The sequence below is a fragment of the Trachurus trachurus genome (assembly GCF_905171665.1).
Source record: "Trachurus trachurus genome assembly, chromosome: 17".
NCBI lineage: Eukaryota > Metazoa > Chordata > Actinopteri > Carangiformes > Carangidae > Trachurus > Trachurus trachurus.
Genome location: NC_139900.1, coordinates 35,525,355 through 35,546,436, shown reverse-complemented (window position 1 = coordinate 35,546,436; position 21,082 = coordinate 35,525,355). Strand labels below are relative to the sequence as shown.

Below are 21,082 nucleotides of genomic sequence, written 5' to 3'. Positions count from 1 at the left end.
CACAAAACACAGACAAGACACACAAAGCCTGAAGAAAAAAGAAAAATAAAAGTACAAAAAAATATAAGCCAACATTAATCCATGTTGTTAGTTGCCACTATGTGCTGCACAGTTTCAGCCTCTTTTGTGAGCATTCAGATTTACTGTCACTTCAGATAAGCGTAGCCATGTGTAATTATCTTTAAAGGGTTGAGTTGGAGACAGAAAGGTATGTTTTTTTAAAATATTATTTTCCCTTCTATTATCATAGTTCAGCCATCTGACCCATCTTAATGCCATTCAGTCAATCAGATGAGATTCTCTGAGAGGTTGGTATTGATCCAGGTTTCCCCCAGCAACCGCTAACTGACACTTTCCGCTCTTTTGAAGACCACATAATAATCTGATGCTCCATATCAGTGCGCCGAGGTGATTCCCTTTAATGTCTTTAATTAAGTCCATCAGCATGTTGTTTTATGCCAGAACACAATTAAAAGCCTTTTAGCAGTGGATCTCATAAGCAACCTGTGATCCGAAGAGGAGGCTCTGGCTGAGGAAAAGCTCCTCTGGGTCTGTTGTTAGGGGTCCCTCTCCTCCGTCCGCTGGGTTTCTGCGAAGTCCCATTCCCCCTGATCTGGTCAGTGTCTGCACCATTTCATGGTCCAGGAGAGCCTCCTTCATGCCCTTCTGCTGGACAAACCCACTCATCATGGGACACCTGGATGAAGTGGACCCCAGGACCGGTTTGGCTCGGTTGAGGACGTACATCTCGTGGCCGTGGTCGTCGCGGTACTCCTCCAGCTGAGCGAAGGTGGTAGGTCCATCGGAGTAGTCATTCACATAAAGGATGCTCTCTTCCTTGCTGGTGCAGTAGGAACCTCCTTCCTCTTTGCGGTACTGCTGGTGACGGGTGTAGATCATAATCAGGAGGAGCACAGCAGTGAGTGCCAGCAAGGAGATGCCAATTGCAATGGCCGTTTGTGTGGCAGGGCCCAGAGCGCTGAAATCCATGCTGTCCTGCTCGTACAGCGGCTCCTGGCTCACATCCAGAACCTCTGGCTGATAGAAGTGGTTGGAGGAAGAGGAAACAAAGGAGTGCGTGTTTAAACGAGGCCAGAGCTGTGATGAATACGAAGAAGAAGACATGTTGACAGCCAGGTGAAAGGTCACTTTGGCAACACCTCCTGGGTTCCACGCCTCACACTCATAGCGTCCAGCATGTGCTACAGTCACGTTGCTAAGAAACAACATGCCGCTGCCCATGTCAGGATCAAAGCTGTCCCTCTCGCCTCCCTCTTCAGCTCCGCGCACAAGCCCATGGACCCCGCTGACACCTCCCGCCTTCATCCCCCCACTGCTGGGCAGGGCTGTGACCACTCCTCCAGCTCCAGGCCTGAACAGCTCACCATTGGGCCCCAGCTCTTGAACGAGGCCTCGAGGCGACAGCTGGGCCTTGCCATGGGAGGCTTTCTTCCAGGTCACCTGAGGCTGAGGGTATCCTGACGCCTGGCAGGAGACTCTGAGACTCTCCCCGAGTCGCACCGTCAGGTGGCTGGGCTCGAGCTGAACCACAGGGGGAATGCAGACCAAGCTGTTGGGGGCCACCTCCACCAGGCTGAGGTGTGAGAGGCGAGGTGGCTCTGAACACATCAGCTGACGCTGCTCAGCAGAGCTCAACAGACGCTGGCCGTCTTTGCTGATCCAGGTTCTCAGCCATCCAAGGGCACAATCACAACGCCATGGGTTCTCTAGAGGAGAGGAATGAAGTCAAACAAGGGAAACATGTGTTAAAGCAAGTGTGTGTTGTGGGGCAGTGTTTAGCTCAGTTGGTAGAGCACCCGCCCCATGTGTTGAGGCTATAGTCCTCACTGCAGGCGGCCCCGGTTCGAATCCTGCGTCGAGCGGCCCTATCCTGCGTGTCATTCCTTCCTGTCTCTCTCTCAACTGTCCTGTCCATTAAAGGCAAAAAAGCCCCCGAAAATATATACTTTAAAGCAAGTGTGTGTTGTTTATTTCCAGTTTGGCAATTAGTTTCAGCTCTTTTGGCACCCGCTGCACAATTAATTGTCTTTTTTTAAAGGTTTTTTTGATAATGTCTTTGAAGTTTTTCCTCCTAATTTAAAGTCTACCGTTGGCTGAAACCATTTAATATGCAAAATGTATGTCTATTGGTTGTTGCTAGTTTAAAATGGCAGTGGTAGTGTGTTCAACAGTGTTGAACCGTGTGTTAAACGTTCCTGAACGGCTGTGTGTTCAACAGAATGGCATTATCGAAGCATTAAATTCAATCTTGGAGGATTATGTCACATACTGAAAGACATACCGTCTTCTAGGAATGCTCTCTCTGCCTACCTGTGACACGCAGCACCTGCAGGCTGACAAGTGGTTTGAGGGACGAGGATCCCAGGGTGCGGAGGTGATTTCTGCTGAGGTCCAGCAGGGCTAGAGATGACAGGCCAGACAGAGCTTGCTCCGCCAGCAGCTCTATGCTGTTTTCCTGCAGATGGAGTTCCTGCAGACGCTGCAGAGAGCAGGAAAAAAAAAAAAAAAAACATCCAGCAGAGGATGGAAAATGTGAACGTGTTAGTTAAAGGAAGGGGGGGAGAAATGTCAAAAGTGAAGAGAGGATGACTCAATTTCATTAGACTCAGTCTGTACTGTATTACTGTGTGATAGGGATTAGTCAGACATGCTGTCATGAATTGGATTTGCAGTCACAGATGTCATTCTATATAATCCATAAAGAAGAGTCCCATATTGGAATTGCTTTGACTTTGCAAGCAAAAATTAAGGTTTTAGGAATGCCTCACCCAAGATGTGCATTCAGTCATCAGCTCACACACACTGACCTGCAGTCCCCTGAAGGTGTGGTCTTGCACCCGAGTGATCTGGTTGCCGGCGAGGTAAAGGATCCGGAGGTGCTCCAGACCCCGAAACATGTCAGGGGTAACCAGGTGGATGAGGTTGCCATTGAGGGCAAGTTCCAGCAGCTGCCCCTGGCTGAGAAAGGCCCCGGGCTCTAGGGCCGAGATGCTGTTGTTCTGGAGGTAAAGATAATGGAGGCTGCCCAGGCGAGTCAGGTCCTGAAGACGGATCTGCACTATAGCATTATCCTGGAGAAAGATGGTCTTTGGGGAGAAAGACGGAATGAAATTAGTAGAGCGATCACCGATTGATTGCATTAGGGGAACAGAGGAGGGGATGTCATGTTTGAATTGGTGTTTGTTTTGTTCTGGAAAGCGAGCATGGCCTGTTCCTGTGCTCTGCTCGGCGGGTAGAGAAATGCATTAACCATGAGAAGAGATTACATTAGCAACAGGCCCACTTTTTAAACCTGTGCTCTCACAGGGCTGTGCAATGGATCTATGTTAATGTAGGTAATACAAACAATGTGTAATGAGCTGGTTTGGGATCGTGATAACAATGACAGTGACAATGTGGCTTATGCAGCTTTTTTTCCCCCTCCGTTACGTGCTTCTGTTCTCTTGACAAATGCTGTGGAAGCTCTTCTCAGGAAACATCCTCAAACAAAACAAAAATGCTTGAGTGATTGGAACTGCCTGAAGTGCGCAAATACACAGCAGTCTGCTTGATTGGTCATGTGTATTCACAAGTGACATTACCCACCCGAAAAAAGCAAACACGGGCCATGAAGTAAAGTATGATTAAGGAGATAGACCTGCTGAATGAGGTTAATGGAACAATTTATGCAGGACATGTTTCCCATTAATATTCATAAGCTGCAGTAATGTTGGGGGGCCTGAACCCGAGAGGAAAAGACGGTGTGATGTTAAACATCTCCTCAACAGATGATCACAGGGCGTGCGAGAGTCACTTTCTGTGCAAGAATGAATAATTACTCAGCCAACAGCATGGCCCCTCCCTCAGGCTTACATCAAAGGGGGTTACGGCGAATTGATTAACCACAATCATTTCAGGGTAATAAGAATGGATCAGAGAGGAAGTCAACTGATACAAAAAAAGCAGTGATGCAGGAGCAGGAGGGATGGAGGGGGGTGAGGAGGAAGGGAGTGCAGTAGTAGCAGCTAGTGCCCTAACACCTTGTCGATCAGCCCACTGACCTCGGTGACAGAAGGGACACCCTGAGGGATTTCTTTGATCCCGAGAGATCCACACTCCACCGTGAGGCTGTAGCAGCGGCAGCCGGAGGGGCATCCCAGGGACAGCTGAGGGATGAGGGCGATTATGACCAGGAAGAGTCTGGAGCACCACAGGAGGACCATTGTGGGTTTTTTTTTTTTTTTTTTTTTTTACAGCTGGCCTTCAGAGACAAAACCTGGGGAGAGAGAGAGTGCAGAGGAGTAAGCATTAATCACTCGCCACGGTTACAACCAGTGCGGCCCTTTTTTTTCCCCCATCACGGTAATGTGTTTCATCCTCAACGCCAAAGACTTGACAGCTGCTGCAAGATACGTTGTGTATGCAGATGACTGGACTGGCGAGGCAGGATTGATATAAAAAAAAAAAAAAGCAAAGGCGACAGAAGAGTATCTCCTCATTCCTGCCTGTTTTTCCATTCAGCTGTGTCTAGTCCGTGGAATTGCAGCAGCTTCTATTATGGGCTTCAATTAATTAAAGATGTGATAAAAGATGTGCAGGTTGCCTCAAGGACCTCTCTCTTGTCTTTCTAATGCATGCACAAACACACTCACACTCCACCTCTATTTCTGTCTCTCTCTTTGTCTTACAAAGGCAATGCACACACACATCAACACGTGCAACTGCACCGCACAGACAGAGGCTGTGTTTTTGACCATAATCTCAGAAACCACATTTGCCTCCTCAAAGCAAACCTCAAGTGGTAACCAGCTCTAATCCGCTGATCAAAAACATCAGCATCAGCTGCTTGCTACACCTTACAGCAACATCTTCCTTTGATATAAACCCATCACTGAGCAACTCATCCATGCACATTTCTTTATTTATTTATTTTATTTCTACACAGCCTGGAAGGGATTTATTGTTACGCTCGACTGTTCACATCAAAACGGCCGCAGACCCGCCGTCCAACACCTTGTAGTGCTACAGTGTTCACAATAGTTCACGGGCAGCGGATCACATGAAGATACTGCAGGGCTGGAGATATAATACATGTTGAAATGTCACACTGAGCCCGTCAATCTGCTCCGGCGACAGCAGGTAGATTTATTGTGCTTTGCTGAGCCTGCCTGCCTCATTCTAGAGAATCTTCATCCAGTAGCGGAGCAGGCATCTCATTGATCCAATCTAAAGTCTCACATTGTTATAAAACATTCATGCGCAACCCGGGCCGTGCCTCTCTATCCCATTAAGCCTGTTTGACTTGTGAAATTTCTAGTTTGCTTAAGATTGCAGAATCACCCAGACAGATAATTGATAGCATTTAGATCTCGCTCTGAATGATTTGGAGATCATCTCGTTTATTAATTATTCCAATGCACACAGATCTCATTCCAGCTCAGTGATGAAAGGACCTGAAACAAACTGTGACTGATAAATATTCAGCTTGCAGCGTGTTTGAAAATGTTCTGTCAGATTGATATCTAGTGTGTCTCATTTGTGGTTTTATAATCCACCGCAAAAGCAGCTGTACAGTAGGATCATTGTTTCAGTGGCTCAGAAGTCATTCTCAGTGCAGACACACTGCATTATTAAGAAAATGAGCAATGAACTGGATTTTAATATTGCATGTTTGATTTGGAGCACATTTATGGAGGATATCCAGCTAGATTAATACAATGTGACCTACATAAGCTGTTCAATCGTCTTCTCTCAGCGAAAAAACAGAGCTAAAAGTTATTAACAAGAGCATGCCATTTCCTCTCTAGAGCTCTCCAAACAAGCGTGGAGAGAAATTATGTATTTCTATTGTTGCGAGGAGAAAGCACAAAAATTGAATTCTGAATAAGGCCTTGGTCTGTCATTGAGCTTTTGTTACTTTCACAGTGAGATGACTTTTAAATAGCTTTGGCTTACTTGAAAAGTGTCAGTAAGGGAACTAGAGAAGGAGACACTCGCCTGCCCTCAGCTAAGAATACACGCTGAACAGGATGCACAGTCTGATATTTGTTGTTGGAATATGTGCCTAACATCAATGCAAATGACACCCCTGCCAGGAGAGAAAATAGCTTATGCATTTTCTCTGCTCGATTCATGCGCTACTCTGTCGTTAAAAAAGTGGCAATCGTACCACGTATTCGCTGTCAGGACACGGCGTGATGAGAGGCGAGGATAACCTACAGAGTTATCAGGGTCTGCAAACAGACAGGAGGCGAGGACAGAAATAAAACAACAGTTGGGCAGAGGTGTCTTTAAATATTGCTGCTGACTGCAACTTGTCTCGCAGTGTACTGTAAGCTCTTCTGTTCCAGGATCAGCTTGCCCTGCACTGCACTGGGCTTCACTGCCATCTTTTGTCATGCTGATGTGGGATTTCAGTGGTAAGAGGTCAATTTGTTCATTTCAGTCTCAGTAATCCTCTGTGGAACATGCGTAATCTGCACAATCAGATGCTTGTTAGCTAAGCTGCTCTCGGCACTGTCGACGATTTTTTATTTATTTTTTTTGTGGAGGGGGGGGGCGGGGGCGCTGCTTTGTTTGGCATTAAAAAACGAGGTCAGCAATATATCTGTATTGACTGTGTGGAGATGTGTAAATAGGATGATTAGAGCCTAATGTTGTTGACAGAGATCAGAGTGTTAAAGGAGAGCGGCGGCAGAGACCTGCCGGAGCAGATGTCAGTCAACAAAATGCCAAAGGAAATCTAATAAACCACACATCAACACAAAACCTGTTCAGCATTCAGTATCTGCATCTACCTCCGGTCATGTGTAAACATCTCTGCAAACATTATTTTTTTTATACTGGGCTCTAGAAAGACCTGAAGTGTGTTTATTTGGCCATTTCAGAAATTACATTTGTCTTTTCATTCTTTACATAGTGCTTTTTTTCTCACGCCCCAAACAAATCATACGCGGCTGAATAAATCACAGCCTAGATGGCCAAATAGTCACAGCATAGAAAATTCACTGCATACTGTTTGCTGTGATTTTTTTTTCCTCTTATTTTCCCAAGGAGGGTATGTGTTGATGTGTTGGAGGTGCAGCAGACAGCCAGAGTGCTGCAGGCAGAAGCAAAGTTCACATCCCTGTGCTGCCACCGGTGCAGGTCGGCCTCATCTGTTGTTATGGTAACTCTTGTGATGAGGAAAGGTCTGCTTGTGGGGCCCGAAGGCCAGGCACAGTTCCTGTGAGCTGGTGTTAGGCAAACAACTCCACTGAAATAGAAGCTGTCATTTTCCGGGGGAAAATTGCTCACAGGAACTTGAGCTATGTGATGACCCAGAGCTAAATCGTAAATTCCCTTTTGGTCTAACTCTCTCTCTTTCTGCAGCTTCAACTTTTTTCCTCTCCATTCCCTGCTTTTACTCCACTGCGTCCTAACTGTTTCTCTGAAAGCCTCCATCATTTTCTCTTTCCCCGTCTCTGACCTCTTTCTTTTCTCATCTCTCGTCCTTCTGCTGTGACTGACAGGTGCTAAATCATTTGTCTCAGAGCATCCTTTTGTCCACGAATAGACAGAGGCCAAGGCACTGGGAGAACACTGTGGCGCTAACCCAAGAGTAACACACTGACTTTGAGCGATTGTCTCAACCGAAATGCCCACAAAAACACATACACACCCTCATAAACATGCACAGCACACCTACAAAGTAGGACTTGTACACAAGCACTAGCCACCAACATTCAGGGACAAACACGCTGACTGGCAGGTGCACACATGCTGAAGCACACACACACACACATGCTTATGCACTAACACGTCCTGCATACAACTGGTAGCAGCCATCATCATTCACAGACACAGACCAAGTCAGATGCAAACAGACGGTCACACACACAGACACACACACACACACACACACACACACACACACTTGCACATATTTTTGTGTCAGTGGTAAAGGAAGCTCTGCTCAGTTAATAAGCCAGCATTGATTTCTTTATTTTTCCACCACTGGTCTGTCCAGCTGGGCTCCCCAGCCATTGATTTTCACCATGAAAGCAGATGTTTTTTGGGGGTGGGTGGGTGGTGGGGGCATGTGGGTGGTAGGGACTGTATTTGCGAATGTCTGTTTTGAAGAGAAACAAAGTAAATGAGAACGTGTTGCCTGCTGCTGGAAAACTCAGTGCGTGTCTCTGTGTGTGTAGCTGAGTGTCAGACCAGCTCAAGCAGCGGCAGCCGCTTCTCCCAGCGGAGCTTTTAGTCTAAAACCCTCACTCCATCTCCCTATACTTAGACAAACTCGATAAATCTTTGCTTTTTAAGAGTTCACATGATAAAGTGTTGTGACAGGTCTGCCTGCATGTAGAGACTGTTGTTGGTGATGGAATCTGGCCGCAGAGAAGCTCAAAGGTTATTGATATAAACTGCATGCAGGCTCAAATCAACCTAGAAAGCCAGATTTGATCTGGGGGCGATGTGACGCTTCACGGGCTGTCGCTCTGAACAAAGCAGCGCTGCAACTTCAGCAAATCAGTGATGATTTATAAAAATGAAGGCTTATTGTCTGCTTAGTTTCAACAAGTTGGCTCAGAGCTGCAGTTCAACTTGAGTTGTGACTGATAATTGAGAAATGAAAAGCACAATGGCAGCTATATGACTGCATAATCAATATCCATTTTCCACACAAGATTTACTTTAATGCACTCACTGTCCAGAAAGGCCGGTTGTAACATCACAGCATAATGACTTGGAGCTTAAAAGGAGATTTGAAACATCTTTTAGCCCAGTGGTGCTTTCCCATTGTTGTTATTCTGTGCTTTCTTTTCTCTAAATCCTCCTCCTCTTTGTCTGCATGACTAAACAGCTGCTTAAAAAATATATGAATACAAAACAGCTTTAAGTGTTATGCAGAAGAAAAACATACTGATTTTGCAGATAAATCTAAAATAAACATAATTATAAATAAATATTCAGATGAAATACAAATAAAACAAAACACGTAGCATTTTGTAATAACTTGAATACAATGATAGACAAAGAAAACCATTGTGTCTTCTCTATAAGGTGTTCTTTAAAATGATTTATAGGGATGAATATAGTGAGGATTAATTGATAGTTTACCAACACTGGTAAATGCATATTACCAAACGGAAAGGATAAACATAAGCCAAATGGATTTTCCGCCGCCTGGCGACAGAAAATGTGTTTTCATTAATGGCTTATATCTGATGATCTGATCTCTATGGGATTATAAAATGCTTTCTTAACCACTAATAAAGACACTGGCTATGGTCTGACTGCACCGCTCTCTAAGGCCGATATTAATATCAATATTAGAAAATATAAACATAAACACAAGATATGAACAAACAATCTTGATAAAAGTCCCTTTTTGCCATCCTGTGTGTGTGTGTGTGTGTGTGTGTGTGTGTGTGTGTGTGTGTGTGTGTGCCAGAGGGAGAGAGAGAGAGACCAAAGTTGAGATTGACTGTGACGTGTCACAGTTGAAGAATAAGTATGTCAGAGCTCTCTGGTGGAGCATCTATGTCATGGTGACATGTTTCTAAACGACCTCAGGTCCACTCTGACATTTCTGTGTGAAGTATCTTGTTTAGTATCAGGATCAAATATAAATAATACTGATATGTTTGCAATAAGAAGATGCATATACTGAATCTTTCGGCTGTTCCAGCTAATAAGTCTTGTATGCAATATTCAAAATTACATAAAAGAATCTGATAATGATACATCAATGGATTATTTTTCTTTAGACAACCGAAACATCAGAGGAATATTGCTTTCATGAGACATGAGCTGCCTAATACCAACCTCATGTTGGTCTAATAGATATCTATCTAATCTATCTATATCTATATCTATATATCTATATCTATATCTATATCTATATCTATATCTATATCTATATCTATATCTATCTAATAGATATGAACCTGAAGCCTGGACACAGTTAGCTTAGCTTAGCTCACAGCCTGGAAACAGAGAGACTTAGCCCGATGCACCAGAACTTCTAACGCTGTTTAAGAATTAATCAGCGAATTTCTGAAACCTCATTAACTATATTGCTAAGGCAACCAATGGCCAGTCCAGTCAATAGAGTTTAATAGGTGAAGTTTATCTTTATTAACACTGGAGAAGTAATAAACAGGGGCAGCCATTGATTCAATTCTTCACGAGGTCCTGATTCAGAGTCATTTCAAATTCTATTCAATATCAATTCCAGTTTTGTTTGGATATGAATGAGACTCTCAGAGAACCAATGCTGTTCCCCTAACCGGGTTCATTATTGAAAATAATAATGTTTACCGAATGAAGAGATCGCAACCGTCACATGAATGCGCTTAGTTTGGACAAACAGCTCAAGAAATGATGAGTGTGTGATGTGCGTCAGCAGCTGGTGCACTGCACAGCTTCTGCTATCTGTGTCCTCATGCGCATCTTGCATATGGATTTGCTTTGGTCCAGTTCTTGGCTGTCGTTATAGTTTTTAAATCCAACATGTAACCACACATCTGCCTTCAGACCTGTTGCCATGCTGCTGTCTCTCATGTGATCAGGTTTTTATGGAGACTAACGCTTCTAGACTGTAAGTTTCATGCTAAAGGATCAGTCTTCGGATTTTTACTTTTATTGGATTATTTAAATGAATATTGATTTAAAACTGAGGATTGATGTTTGCATCCCAGCCTTAACGCTATACAGTTGTTATGTTGTGTGATGAGCTAATCTTCATATTTACAATACAGATATATTCGAGTGTGGGATCAAAGGAAAGAGACCAGATAAGTGTACAGTATTACCCAGGATGTCAGATAATCCTGTTAAGTGATGATAATTATTTATTTAGAAACCCAATAAAAGTGAGTGAGACATCAACCATGTCTGTGTCTGTCACTCAGGTCTTTAGCAAACACGCCAGAAGCAGTTTCATAAATTGTGTCACATTCAGAAACACAACTGTCAGCGTTTCCTTCCCCTCCCACTTCAAATAAATCTGTGTCAACCTCACCTGTCTGACACTCGCTCATTTCTTTTGTCACCGCTTTTCAAATGTCAATTTGCTCCAGTCTCTCTCTCGCTCTGTCTTTTTTTTTTTTTTTACACACACGAGTGCATATTCACAGTGTCCATTCTAATTGTCAAGGTTGGTTGATGCAATCGATCACAGCGGTTTCATTCACAGTAGCTTCATCTGACGGGCTGCAGAATTTATGAGTCAGTGGATTATGCCAGAGCAGAAGGAGGTGGTTTGATTTTTATATTTCTTTTGCACCATTTCCGTGTTCCATGTTTCACAGTGTAATGGATGAGTGAGATCAGACAGGTTGGGAGATGGATGAAGCGGAGTCACATCCTCTGTTGAGAAGCAGCACAATCCCTTCCATTCGAATATATTCCTCAATTTTGATAAAAGTATTCACATGAATAGATTTGTATTTCATTGTTTTTTTTTCTCAAGATGTCTTATTGTGTTTTCCCCCGGTGTTCCAGGTGAGTGAATCAGAATTGTAAATATTACTCCTTTCTGTAGCAGTTCGGTCCAAAGAGCAGGGTATTACTCGAGCAGCAATAAAAGTGTGTAGTAAAGCGTGCATGCGCGTGTTTGTGTTTGTGTACAAAAATGAAAGGAAAATGATGCTTCGATAACAACTGCTTATCATCCAACTCTACTGCATGTGGGTAATACTGGCTGTGCAGGAGCGCCTGCAATTGAATTTTTTCATTGCTGATAAATTATGCCAAAGATGTCCCAGCATCTGTTGTCTGTGAGTGAGACGTGTCAGGAGTGTGTGAGATCACACTCCAGCGTGCAAGTCATATATCTACAGTTATCAGTGAGAGTGCGGTCAGGAAATAATGAAAACTGTAAGAGTAACCCTTTTTCTCTTTCATCTCTCATGCATTTCTTCTTTCAGCTGATCTTTGCTGTCGTTCTCCAGTCAGGCCAGAACGGGGGGGGGGCTATACAATTACAGCCAAGAGAGATTCCAGTCATCATTGTCTGGCAGACACCAGCCAATGAAAAATTAAAGATCTCTGCAGGCATAAGAAGTCAACTTGTCTGTATGGATCTGTCCACCCCGCCCTCGGAGTTAAACAAACGAGGTCCTGTCCAGGGGGCCGCTGTTTGGCTCCACGCTGCCTCATGAGCAGAATAGCAATTAACCAGAGGGGCGCGCATTACAACTCAAATGTTATAGCAAAGAAGCTGTGGCACCTACTAGACTGAAAGAGAAAACATGGCAGTCGCCCTGTAGGGACAGGTCGTATGCAACAATAACCTAGTGGTGACCTGATCACAACACACTCTACTCTTGGCATCTCCTGTCGTGTCGTTCCTGCCAGATTCCCTTTAAGGTGTGTGCTGTGCTCAGCACTAATCGTATTAGACTCATTTTTTCCAACACAACAGTATCACTTTAATGTTCCCATGTGATTGGAATACACAATTGCTCTGCAGAGAAATTGGCAGTTTTCTTCCAAACTGAAGATGAAGATCGCTGTTTAAGTGCAGTATTGTGTTGTGATGAGACAAATTGGAAACGATCGCAAGTCCTGACTCACTGTAACAACTTTGTTATTACATTTTCTTTTAATTGGTCGTGTTCAGATTTCAGAAAAACATCAAAATCATGTTAAAACAACAACTGATTTACAGTGTGTGTTTATATTATAGGATTAAGATGTGGCCACTTTATGCCAAAACAAGTTTTTTGTTGAAACAGTTTCAGGGGGAACCATAAGCCACATTTTAAGGACATCTTGAAGGCTGAAATTTGTGGCTATTGTTAATTTATACTCTTTGGTACATTAATGTAGTCCAATACAACCTCACTGTGATTAAAGATCATCATTTTCAGATATCATTAACTGTCCAATGGACCGTTTGTGTTGCATTTTTATACAATGATTATGAAATGGTTACATTGGGGGTGGGTGTGTGTGTGTGTGTGTGTGTGGAGGGGGGGGGATTTGTAGTTCATGGTGTCCTGTAATTGTATTGTACCACATTAAGAGGTATATTTATATGTCATCCAGCTCATTCATATCAGTGAAGGTTGACAAAATATTGAATATTCTAATATAGGTTATATAGTATATAGGTGGACTATATTCAATTTCATATATAATTTTTAGTTAATTTGAGACATAATAAGGTGATTAAAACCATCTAGAGGAAGTGTTACTTCGCACACATCATGCATCTTCCCTGAGTCTTGGTGCCTTCAGGTGTTCCTCAGCGTCAAAAATAACAGCGTTTCATTTCACCATAACTTCATTCCTCAGATTATACCAGTTACAAAACATCATTTATGTCACTCCCACTCTATAATCTCCTGAAGTACCCCGCAGGCAGTTTTTATTTTTTACTTCAACACATATCAACACAAAACAGTCTTCCTCTGCCGGTTTCTTTTGGGGATTAAAATGTACTAAATGTCAAATGGGGTCGCCACCAAACCTCCTCTGAGACCCTCTTGTGTTTACTATCCCAGGCGCACACTGCCCCCCTTTTCCCCACACACACACACACACACACACAGCCGACTTACCGTTTCTCTGCGTGCTCGGACTTGTTCTTGGCAGCAGTCTCCTCACTTGCTCGAACGACTTAATAAACATGAAAATATAAATAAATATATATAGATATTATTCTCTTTATAAAAAAAAGAAAGAAAAAGATGAATCCCACTTCAAATCACTGCAGGTAAATGAGCCAGAGCCTCATTGTTTCCCTCCCTCCGCTCCGCTCCGCTCCTCTCCTCTCTCCGGCTGCTGACTGGGCAGCGGTTTAGAGTCCACACAGCTCAGCTCAGCTCAGCTCGTCCATTGTAATTGGATGCTGGGAGCCGGAGGAAACTGCTCGCATCTGCCAAAGCCGGACGTCAGCGCTGATGATGGTCGATTGAGACTCTTATCTCCCTCTTCTGATATTGTTTGTGGCTTTGATTCGCTTTTCCTCTTATTTCCTGCTTTTTCCCTGACGATATTCTAACAGTGACCTACTCCTCTAATTATCCCTGCCTGAACTGACTCCCTCCCCCTTCCTCTCTCTCTCCCTCCCCCTTTCTCTCTCTCTCTCTCTGTAGAGAAAGGGAGGGGTGTCTTTAGTCTTGTTCATTCACTTTCAGAACGTTAAGTGGGTGGTCTCTGTGCGGTGCCAGCCCTGCGCCGATTGTCACAGTTAACTTTATGTGTAATTTCCGCAGCTGAGTGAACCAGGATAAACAGCGTCACTTTATTGTGAAACAACACATTAGGAGGATGATTTCAGCACCACGGACAGCGGCATTTTAATATGAAAGGGTTAGGGGCGTGTAAGATTTGATCCTCCACGCTCTGCCACTGACACAGACGCTCTTTATGCCTATTTCCTGCAGCGGCAAAGGCAGGAAAAAGTGTGAAAAACTACTAAAGGACTGAGATGGGGGAAAAAAACTGCCATTTCTGCCAGGGCACTAGTGAATTCAAGCTGAACCGGGGTCCTTCAATATCCTGCAAAACCATACTGCTCAGTCATAGCAGGTGGATGCAGTTCATTACAGGTTGTGGGGGAGAGGATGGATTTTAGCTGAGGTTACCTCCTTTTGTACAGTACTCTTTTTCAAAGCCATGTTGCTGATTGTTTAGCAGTTGCAACACTGATGTCCAATGATGATGATGTGGTGAATGGATTTTTTCGATGGCTACTCCCTAGGAAACAGTTGTATAGCTACTATCTTCTTTTTTCTTACTTAGGCTACTCAAATATCCATAATTCCAAGTTTAGTTAGCTCAGCACAGCTGTCTTCTGTCTAAACCAACAGTTTAATACTACGCTAATACCTTCATCCATTTATCCAGAACATTAGCTATTTCAACTATTTTTTCTTTGCTTCCTAAAGATAATAAACAATATTTAGCTATTCCAATTCTTAGTTCCTCCAGACTTTGTTGGTCTGAAAAGAAGAGTAATGGATAACCATTGGAGTTGGATAAACAGTTAGCTATTTCAGCTCTTTACGTGTTATTGTATGTTTTAGTTATATATTTCAACTTAATCCACGACCCTTAACTGTTTTAATGGCATAATTATTATGCAATTGCATATTTATTATGCTACCTGATTTATTTGAGGAACGCATGCAGTAGGCCTAGCCTACTTTTGACCAACCATTGCAGCCATGTGTCCGTTACTTTCACCAAACCTATTCATTAGGTTTTATATACTGTACCTTTTTTGCAAGATGTTTACTGATTCATCTATGTTACTATTCAAAACATAATTTCCCTTTTATCTATTTGCTATAAGCTTCTCTGTTGCAATCTCACCAAGACCTCCTGGCGGCTGCTGAAGCACCTCCTGGGGTACAAGTACCAAAAACCTGGTTGAGTCATTGAAGTAATGCGCATGTGCCTGAGTGTGTGTGTGCCCCCTGTGATGATGACTTGATCCTTCACTAATCACACATCACAGTGGTTAAAACCACGCTGACCCACATTTAGCATCGTTGATTAATGGTTATGTGCATGTCTGTTTGTGTGTGTGTGTGTGTGTGTGTGTGTTTGAGTGCACAAATGGACGCGCATGTGCATGAATGCTGATGCGTAGCTACAGTACATGCGAAAAAGGTTCCCATGCCTGAGCAGATACATTAGTTTGTGTCTAATTGTGTGCCTTTGTGATGCTGAGAGTGCTTCAGTGTGTGTGTTTTTGAGCTTGGATTTTAATGATCTCCTCATACCCCCTCTGGGCCAACACGAGCCTATTTCCACCAACATCAGGACAATTAATATCACACTCAAATGTCTGTAAGAGCATAGGGCTCCTTTCACTGTCTTTCCTCCTCTCATCCTTCTACCCTCAACTCTCTTTTTTCAGCTCACAGGAGAAGCAACCAATTTTACATTACAAGACACAGGCCATTTGTATGCATGCAAAGTCCCATCTAGATTTTATTTGCACATAAATTGGCCCATAAACTTTGCTAACAAGTTGTGTTTTCCAACCATAAACACCTTATTAAACAGCCGTAGAGTGAGACAGTTGGGTTTATAATGTCATGGTTGCCAGTTTGAATCCTCTAGTTCTGCAGGGAAATCAGCGCTCGACACCCACTCACTGCACTATCCAACTGTCTAAATGCACTTGAACTAGTCACAGTTTCATTAGTGCTGCTCTGTGACCAACCTTAGAAGACTGAAGTTCTTTGGGCTGTTTCCAGGTTTGTGTGCGCGCATGTGCATGTGTGTTGTGTGCGTGATTGAGTAAAACCCCTCATCCCTTTGCAGCTACTCCCACAGGGACCCGCTGTAATTAGGAATCTTCTCTTTCTCAAGTCGGCTTGTAAATGAAAACACCTCGATATCAAAGAGGGAACACATTGGATGGAGCTGTTCCGTGGAGGCTTCTCTACCTCCTTTGTTGAGAAGACGTGCCTTTGTTATCATTTGGTCTCTGCATTGTCCAGAAACTTCAAGGATAAAAACCAAGAATTTATTTTTTCTTGAGCAGCAGGCGAAACCTAGGGCAAGGCAGAAATCTAGACAGAGAAAAACAGCAACATTTTTTAATCCATCCATGCTCTCCCAGGACACAAGCTACACAGCTGCAGCTCTGAGCCTTTGTCTACATTTAGCAGAAGGCTAAACTTTTAGCAACACTCAACACTCTTTCTCTCCTTTTACAGTAAATCTCCCTACACCTTCAGTCACCTCACTATAATGGGAAACTGAAACTATAGCTTGTTGCCTATGCAGGAGAGGAACAACAAGTTCTCTTCAGCTAAATATAACACATCACCAATATTGGCACATGTCCATATGACATCTGTAGCACAGTGGGAGCGTGCTTTCTCTCTGAGGAGACTTATAAGTGGCCAAAGACTGAAAACAGAGCCAAGAGGAGGTGAAGACATTGGATTTTTGTCTGTTAACGCCAAAAAAAATGACTGTCTCCCTCAGCTTTAGAGAAATTAAAAGACACAAACTGGCAGAGAAGTAGAGTGGAACCACAAGCCCTTTGTCATTATAAGAAATAACACTTCTTTGTCACTAAAAGTGACAGGTTTGAGCTGTTTTCAAAATGCCATGCAAGGATAAACTTTGAGAACTTGATTCACAGTCACACAGACAGATGGAGCGACACAGGCTAAACCAAATCACCAACTGGGCAGTATAATTTTCATTTGCATATTTTACGGAGCAATGTGAATGAGTGCAATTTCCATACAAATGTGAAGGGGGAAAAAAAAGACCCAGGTGACCAAATCACCTTCATGCTTGTGATGTGGTCTACATGGGTTGGAAGAATCAATAACATGCACAGACAGATGCTGGGGAGATAACAACAAACTAATGCAAACCCGCACGCACACACACAAACGCACGCACACATACACACCTTGTAATGAGATGATCTCCTGATGAAAAGCATGCAGGACATGAAAGCTTTTCAAATGGCCAGCAAAACAACAGCAGTAATGCAACTGGCAGACATTTGTGCCACTAATCGCTGAGGGGATTGTCACATACAGGCGAATGGAGGCTAAGAGTCTTATAAGGGCTTGCTACTGTGTTTCCACAACACACATAACGCACATTGTTGTACATCATCCCTCGCCTTGGCCCTCACACCTTGACAGCTGTCAGTGATTTGACACGTGAGATCACAGAGTGAAGGGATTACACTGATCTGTGGAGAAATGTCAGAGGGTGTACACAGCTGGTAAACAACAGTGTTTCAACAGGATTATTAAGGTTCATTTAAATGACAAAGATACAGTATATGTTTTCTCTTATTTCTCATAGTATCAATTTAACAGTGAACAGCGAAGTTTTAATCATGTGTGCAAATTACACATATTTTATTTGTAGAGCTTACAGCAATGAAAAAATGTGATTAAATAATTCACTAGCAAAATGTCCATTGCAGAAACTATTACCTGGTTAATTTATCAGAAGTTTTCAGGGGAACATGACATAAAGTGTGAAATATATTGAGTGAATTTTCTATAAATTACAGTATGGATTCGGGCAATGTTGCTGAAGTTGTGCGCCACTCGATAATTGTGCATTAACAATAGATGACATGCCTGTGTGTAATGTGAAAGAGGATGTGTGGAGTGACAAACCAGCGGCTGTGGATCCACACATAATAATGATGATTGAGTCACCAGGCAAGCACAGCATGGGTGATTATGAGAAACATTCAATAAACACATTATTCATCCTACATTTTCACATTTTTAAAAGTTCTCGCTGTCTTTGACAGTCGTATCTGCAGTAACTGCTTGTTGCAAAAACTCAACATTATTGTCAGCTTTTTAATAGACATAGCAAATGTGTTAGCTTCAGACAGTGCAGACCACTGTAAGTCTGTGTTGGAAAGTATGGGGTGAGGCTACATGATTAGTTGTTAACTTTTGTAGAAGAACGATGAGTGATGTTTGATGCTGAACTAATGTTTTCCACAGATTGGTAAGTCAATAGCTGTTACTGACAAAGAAGCTATATAGCTATAGGAAAACTCACAAAAAGCTTAATTGACATTATGGGGCAGTTAGGACTTGGCAGCAAAGAATCTTGGTTAAGGGGAGAGTATGGTCATGGCTGGGCAACTATAAAATGATCCTGGTTGCAGATAATGAAAAGGGATATTTCCTGCAGGAGTGCAGCGGGAGACAAACATCATTGTTATTTATGACAGTTGGCCTTGTTCCTAACTTCCATACCATCTTCAAACAAACAGTGTGCCTGTCTGCTCTCATGTTGGCTGTATTCGTTTTATAATTATATGTCACATTTCGTCTAGTCGTTGTATTGTTCTTTGGTTGTGCTTGTTGCTGGCTGCACAACAGATTTCCCCAGATAATAAAGATGGCCTTGACCTTGATTTAGCATTTCTAACCTGCTTGTTTTTTTTTCCACACTTCATTCGGCATCACAAACAGATTTCTCAAAAACCTGAATAAATATCGTCAAGGCAAGAAATCATTAGAGGTAAGTGACAAAATATATGAAGTGATCCTTTAATACTTTGCTCTCTATTTTCAACCCAGACACATCAATAGATGTGAGTGCACACACACACACACACACACACACACACACACACACACACACACACACACACACACACACACACACACACACACACACACACACACACACACACACACACACACACACACACACACACACACACACACACACACACACACAGCATTCATTTCTTTAATGGGCAGTATGGCAGTAATATTTGTTGATGATCTTTCTTTGTGACAAAGTGGAGACTAAAAGTGAATATATATTTAAAAATGAGAAGTGATGGAATATACCACATTTCTCAATGACAAATAAATAGTAAAAAAAATACGTGAAAGATGGACAAATGGATGTATTAATTGCAAAGCCTTACACAGATGCTTTCGTCCGTGGGAGGACATCCTACATCTCCTGATTAGTAAAACCTCCAGTGTTCAGAAGATGAATTAGCTGCTTGACCCGATGCACTATGCCATTACTAAGAAACACCTTTCATAGCTCTCGTTCTTGGAGGGAAGATTTATGAACTATCCACAATCCACTGAGAATTAGACAATGAGCTGCAACAAACAGCTGAGACAACCCACAAAAACATGCAGACAGCACAAGGACATCGCTTTAAAAAAAGGTAAACAACCATCAGCTGCTGAGCAACACTCCTGGATGACTGCAGTGAGCAGCACAAGAAGGTTTTTTTTTACTAAAACCAACAAAAATGTAATAACTAAAATGTGACTACAAACAACTGAATGTAAATAAAAAACCATTTGCTAAAATGAAGACTGCACAAACACCAAACAGAGAAGCAGGTGTGAACAATCAGAGCAGTGGTGTCTCCCTCTTCCTGGATATCCCCTGATGCCTTTTCATCTGTGATTTCTCAGGAAGTCCATTACTATTGCAGACGGGTATCGTGCTTCTGCACCACAATCAATACTCTTCCATTAAGGTGATGAACGGTCTGTTTCCCCAACCTCCTGCAGTCAGGACAAATTCTCAGGACCCACTGATCCAAATCAGTCAATTTGGTCATGACAGTACTACACCCAGGCAACGTGAAGGGTAAAGCGAGTGAGTGACCATGGGAGTCTGACCGGCACCTCCATCCCTACAAGTGGACATCTGTGTAATGCATGCTGTCCTTTACCTGGACATCAGACAGCTCCAACACTGCCATTCAGCCGGGGATGAACTCTCTGAGGGTTAGTTCTTAACTTCAAGGCAATTTCACATGCAATTTGGAAAGATAAAGTGTGGTAAATTAAGTTATTTAATGTTATATTGTTTTACTCTTGACAGTGTTTTCTTAGAATAAGTTGGGGAAAACAGCAAATGAGTTGACATATCCTGTGGTGCAGGTAAACATACTTTAAATTGTGAAACATAAATGCTTTTACAGAATAATGACATGTCACATCTCAAGTCTCAAGATATCACTATGAATACTATTTCCACCATTTCTGACAAAAACATTTTTTCCTCTCATTTCTTGCATTGTTTTGGTTCAAAGGTTGGTCATTTAAATTCCTTTCTGACAGCAACAAGGTGAAATGATATGTGTCTTGGCACCTGTGGAAATTAAAGCCTGTTTAGTGCCAGGAGAACACATTACCCTCGCAGCACTCTCAGTAAACTTTGGTATTATTGCTCACCAGCCAACAAAAACACTGTTAATTTAAAGTTAAAATAGGAAGTCACCCTTCAGGAAATTGGAATTAGTGGACTAATTTTTACCGGGATGGACATGTTGTGAAAACCTTGGCAAAGGCAGCACCAGGTTAATTTGATGAAGTCAGTGTTGTTAGCTGACTTTGGAAACTATTTTCCTCCAATTTAACAGTCGACATGTTCCACTATCTTTTGGAAATCTAAAGAGAATTGCAAAGTGGCGAAGCAATTACAGGGTGACTGACAGGCTTGCAGACGAACATTTAGCTAAGCCAACAAAGCCAATTCTGCATAATGTTCAAACAAATTTCAAATCTGTCTGAGAAATGGAAAGGACGGTATGGCTATTGGTAATAAATGGTACTGATTGCTATATTACGTCACT

At 42.7% G+C, this 21,082-nt stretch overlaps 1 protein-coding gene across 1 annotated transcript; it reads right to left on the bottom strand.

The window, feature by feature from the left end:
* Positions 1-480: 480 nt before the first annotated feature.
* On the bottom strand, positions 481-4,223 carry lrrc24 (leucine rich repeat containing 24; the record flags this gene model as incomplete). Its single annotated transcript, XM_083990924.1, has 4 exons — positions 481-1,727; positions 2,332-2,500; positions 2,829-3,107; positions 4,062-4,223. 4 exons carry the CDS (start codon positions 4,221-4,223, stop codon positions 481-483), a joined length of 1,857 nt encoding a protein of 618 aa, XP_083847050.1.
* Between the last annotated feature and the right edge of the window lie 16,859 nt (positions 4,224-21,082).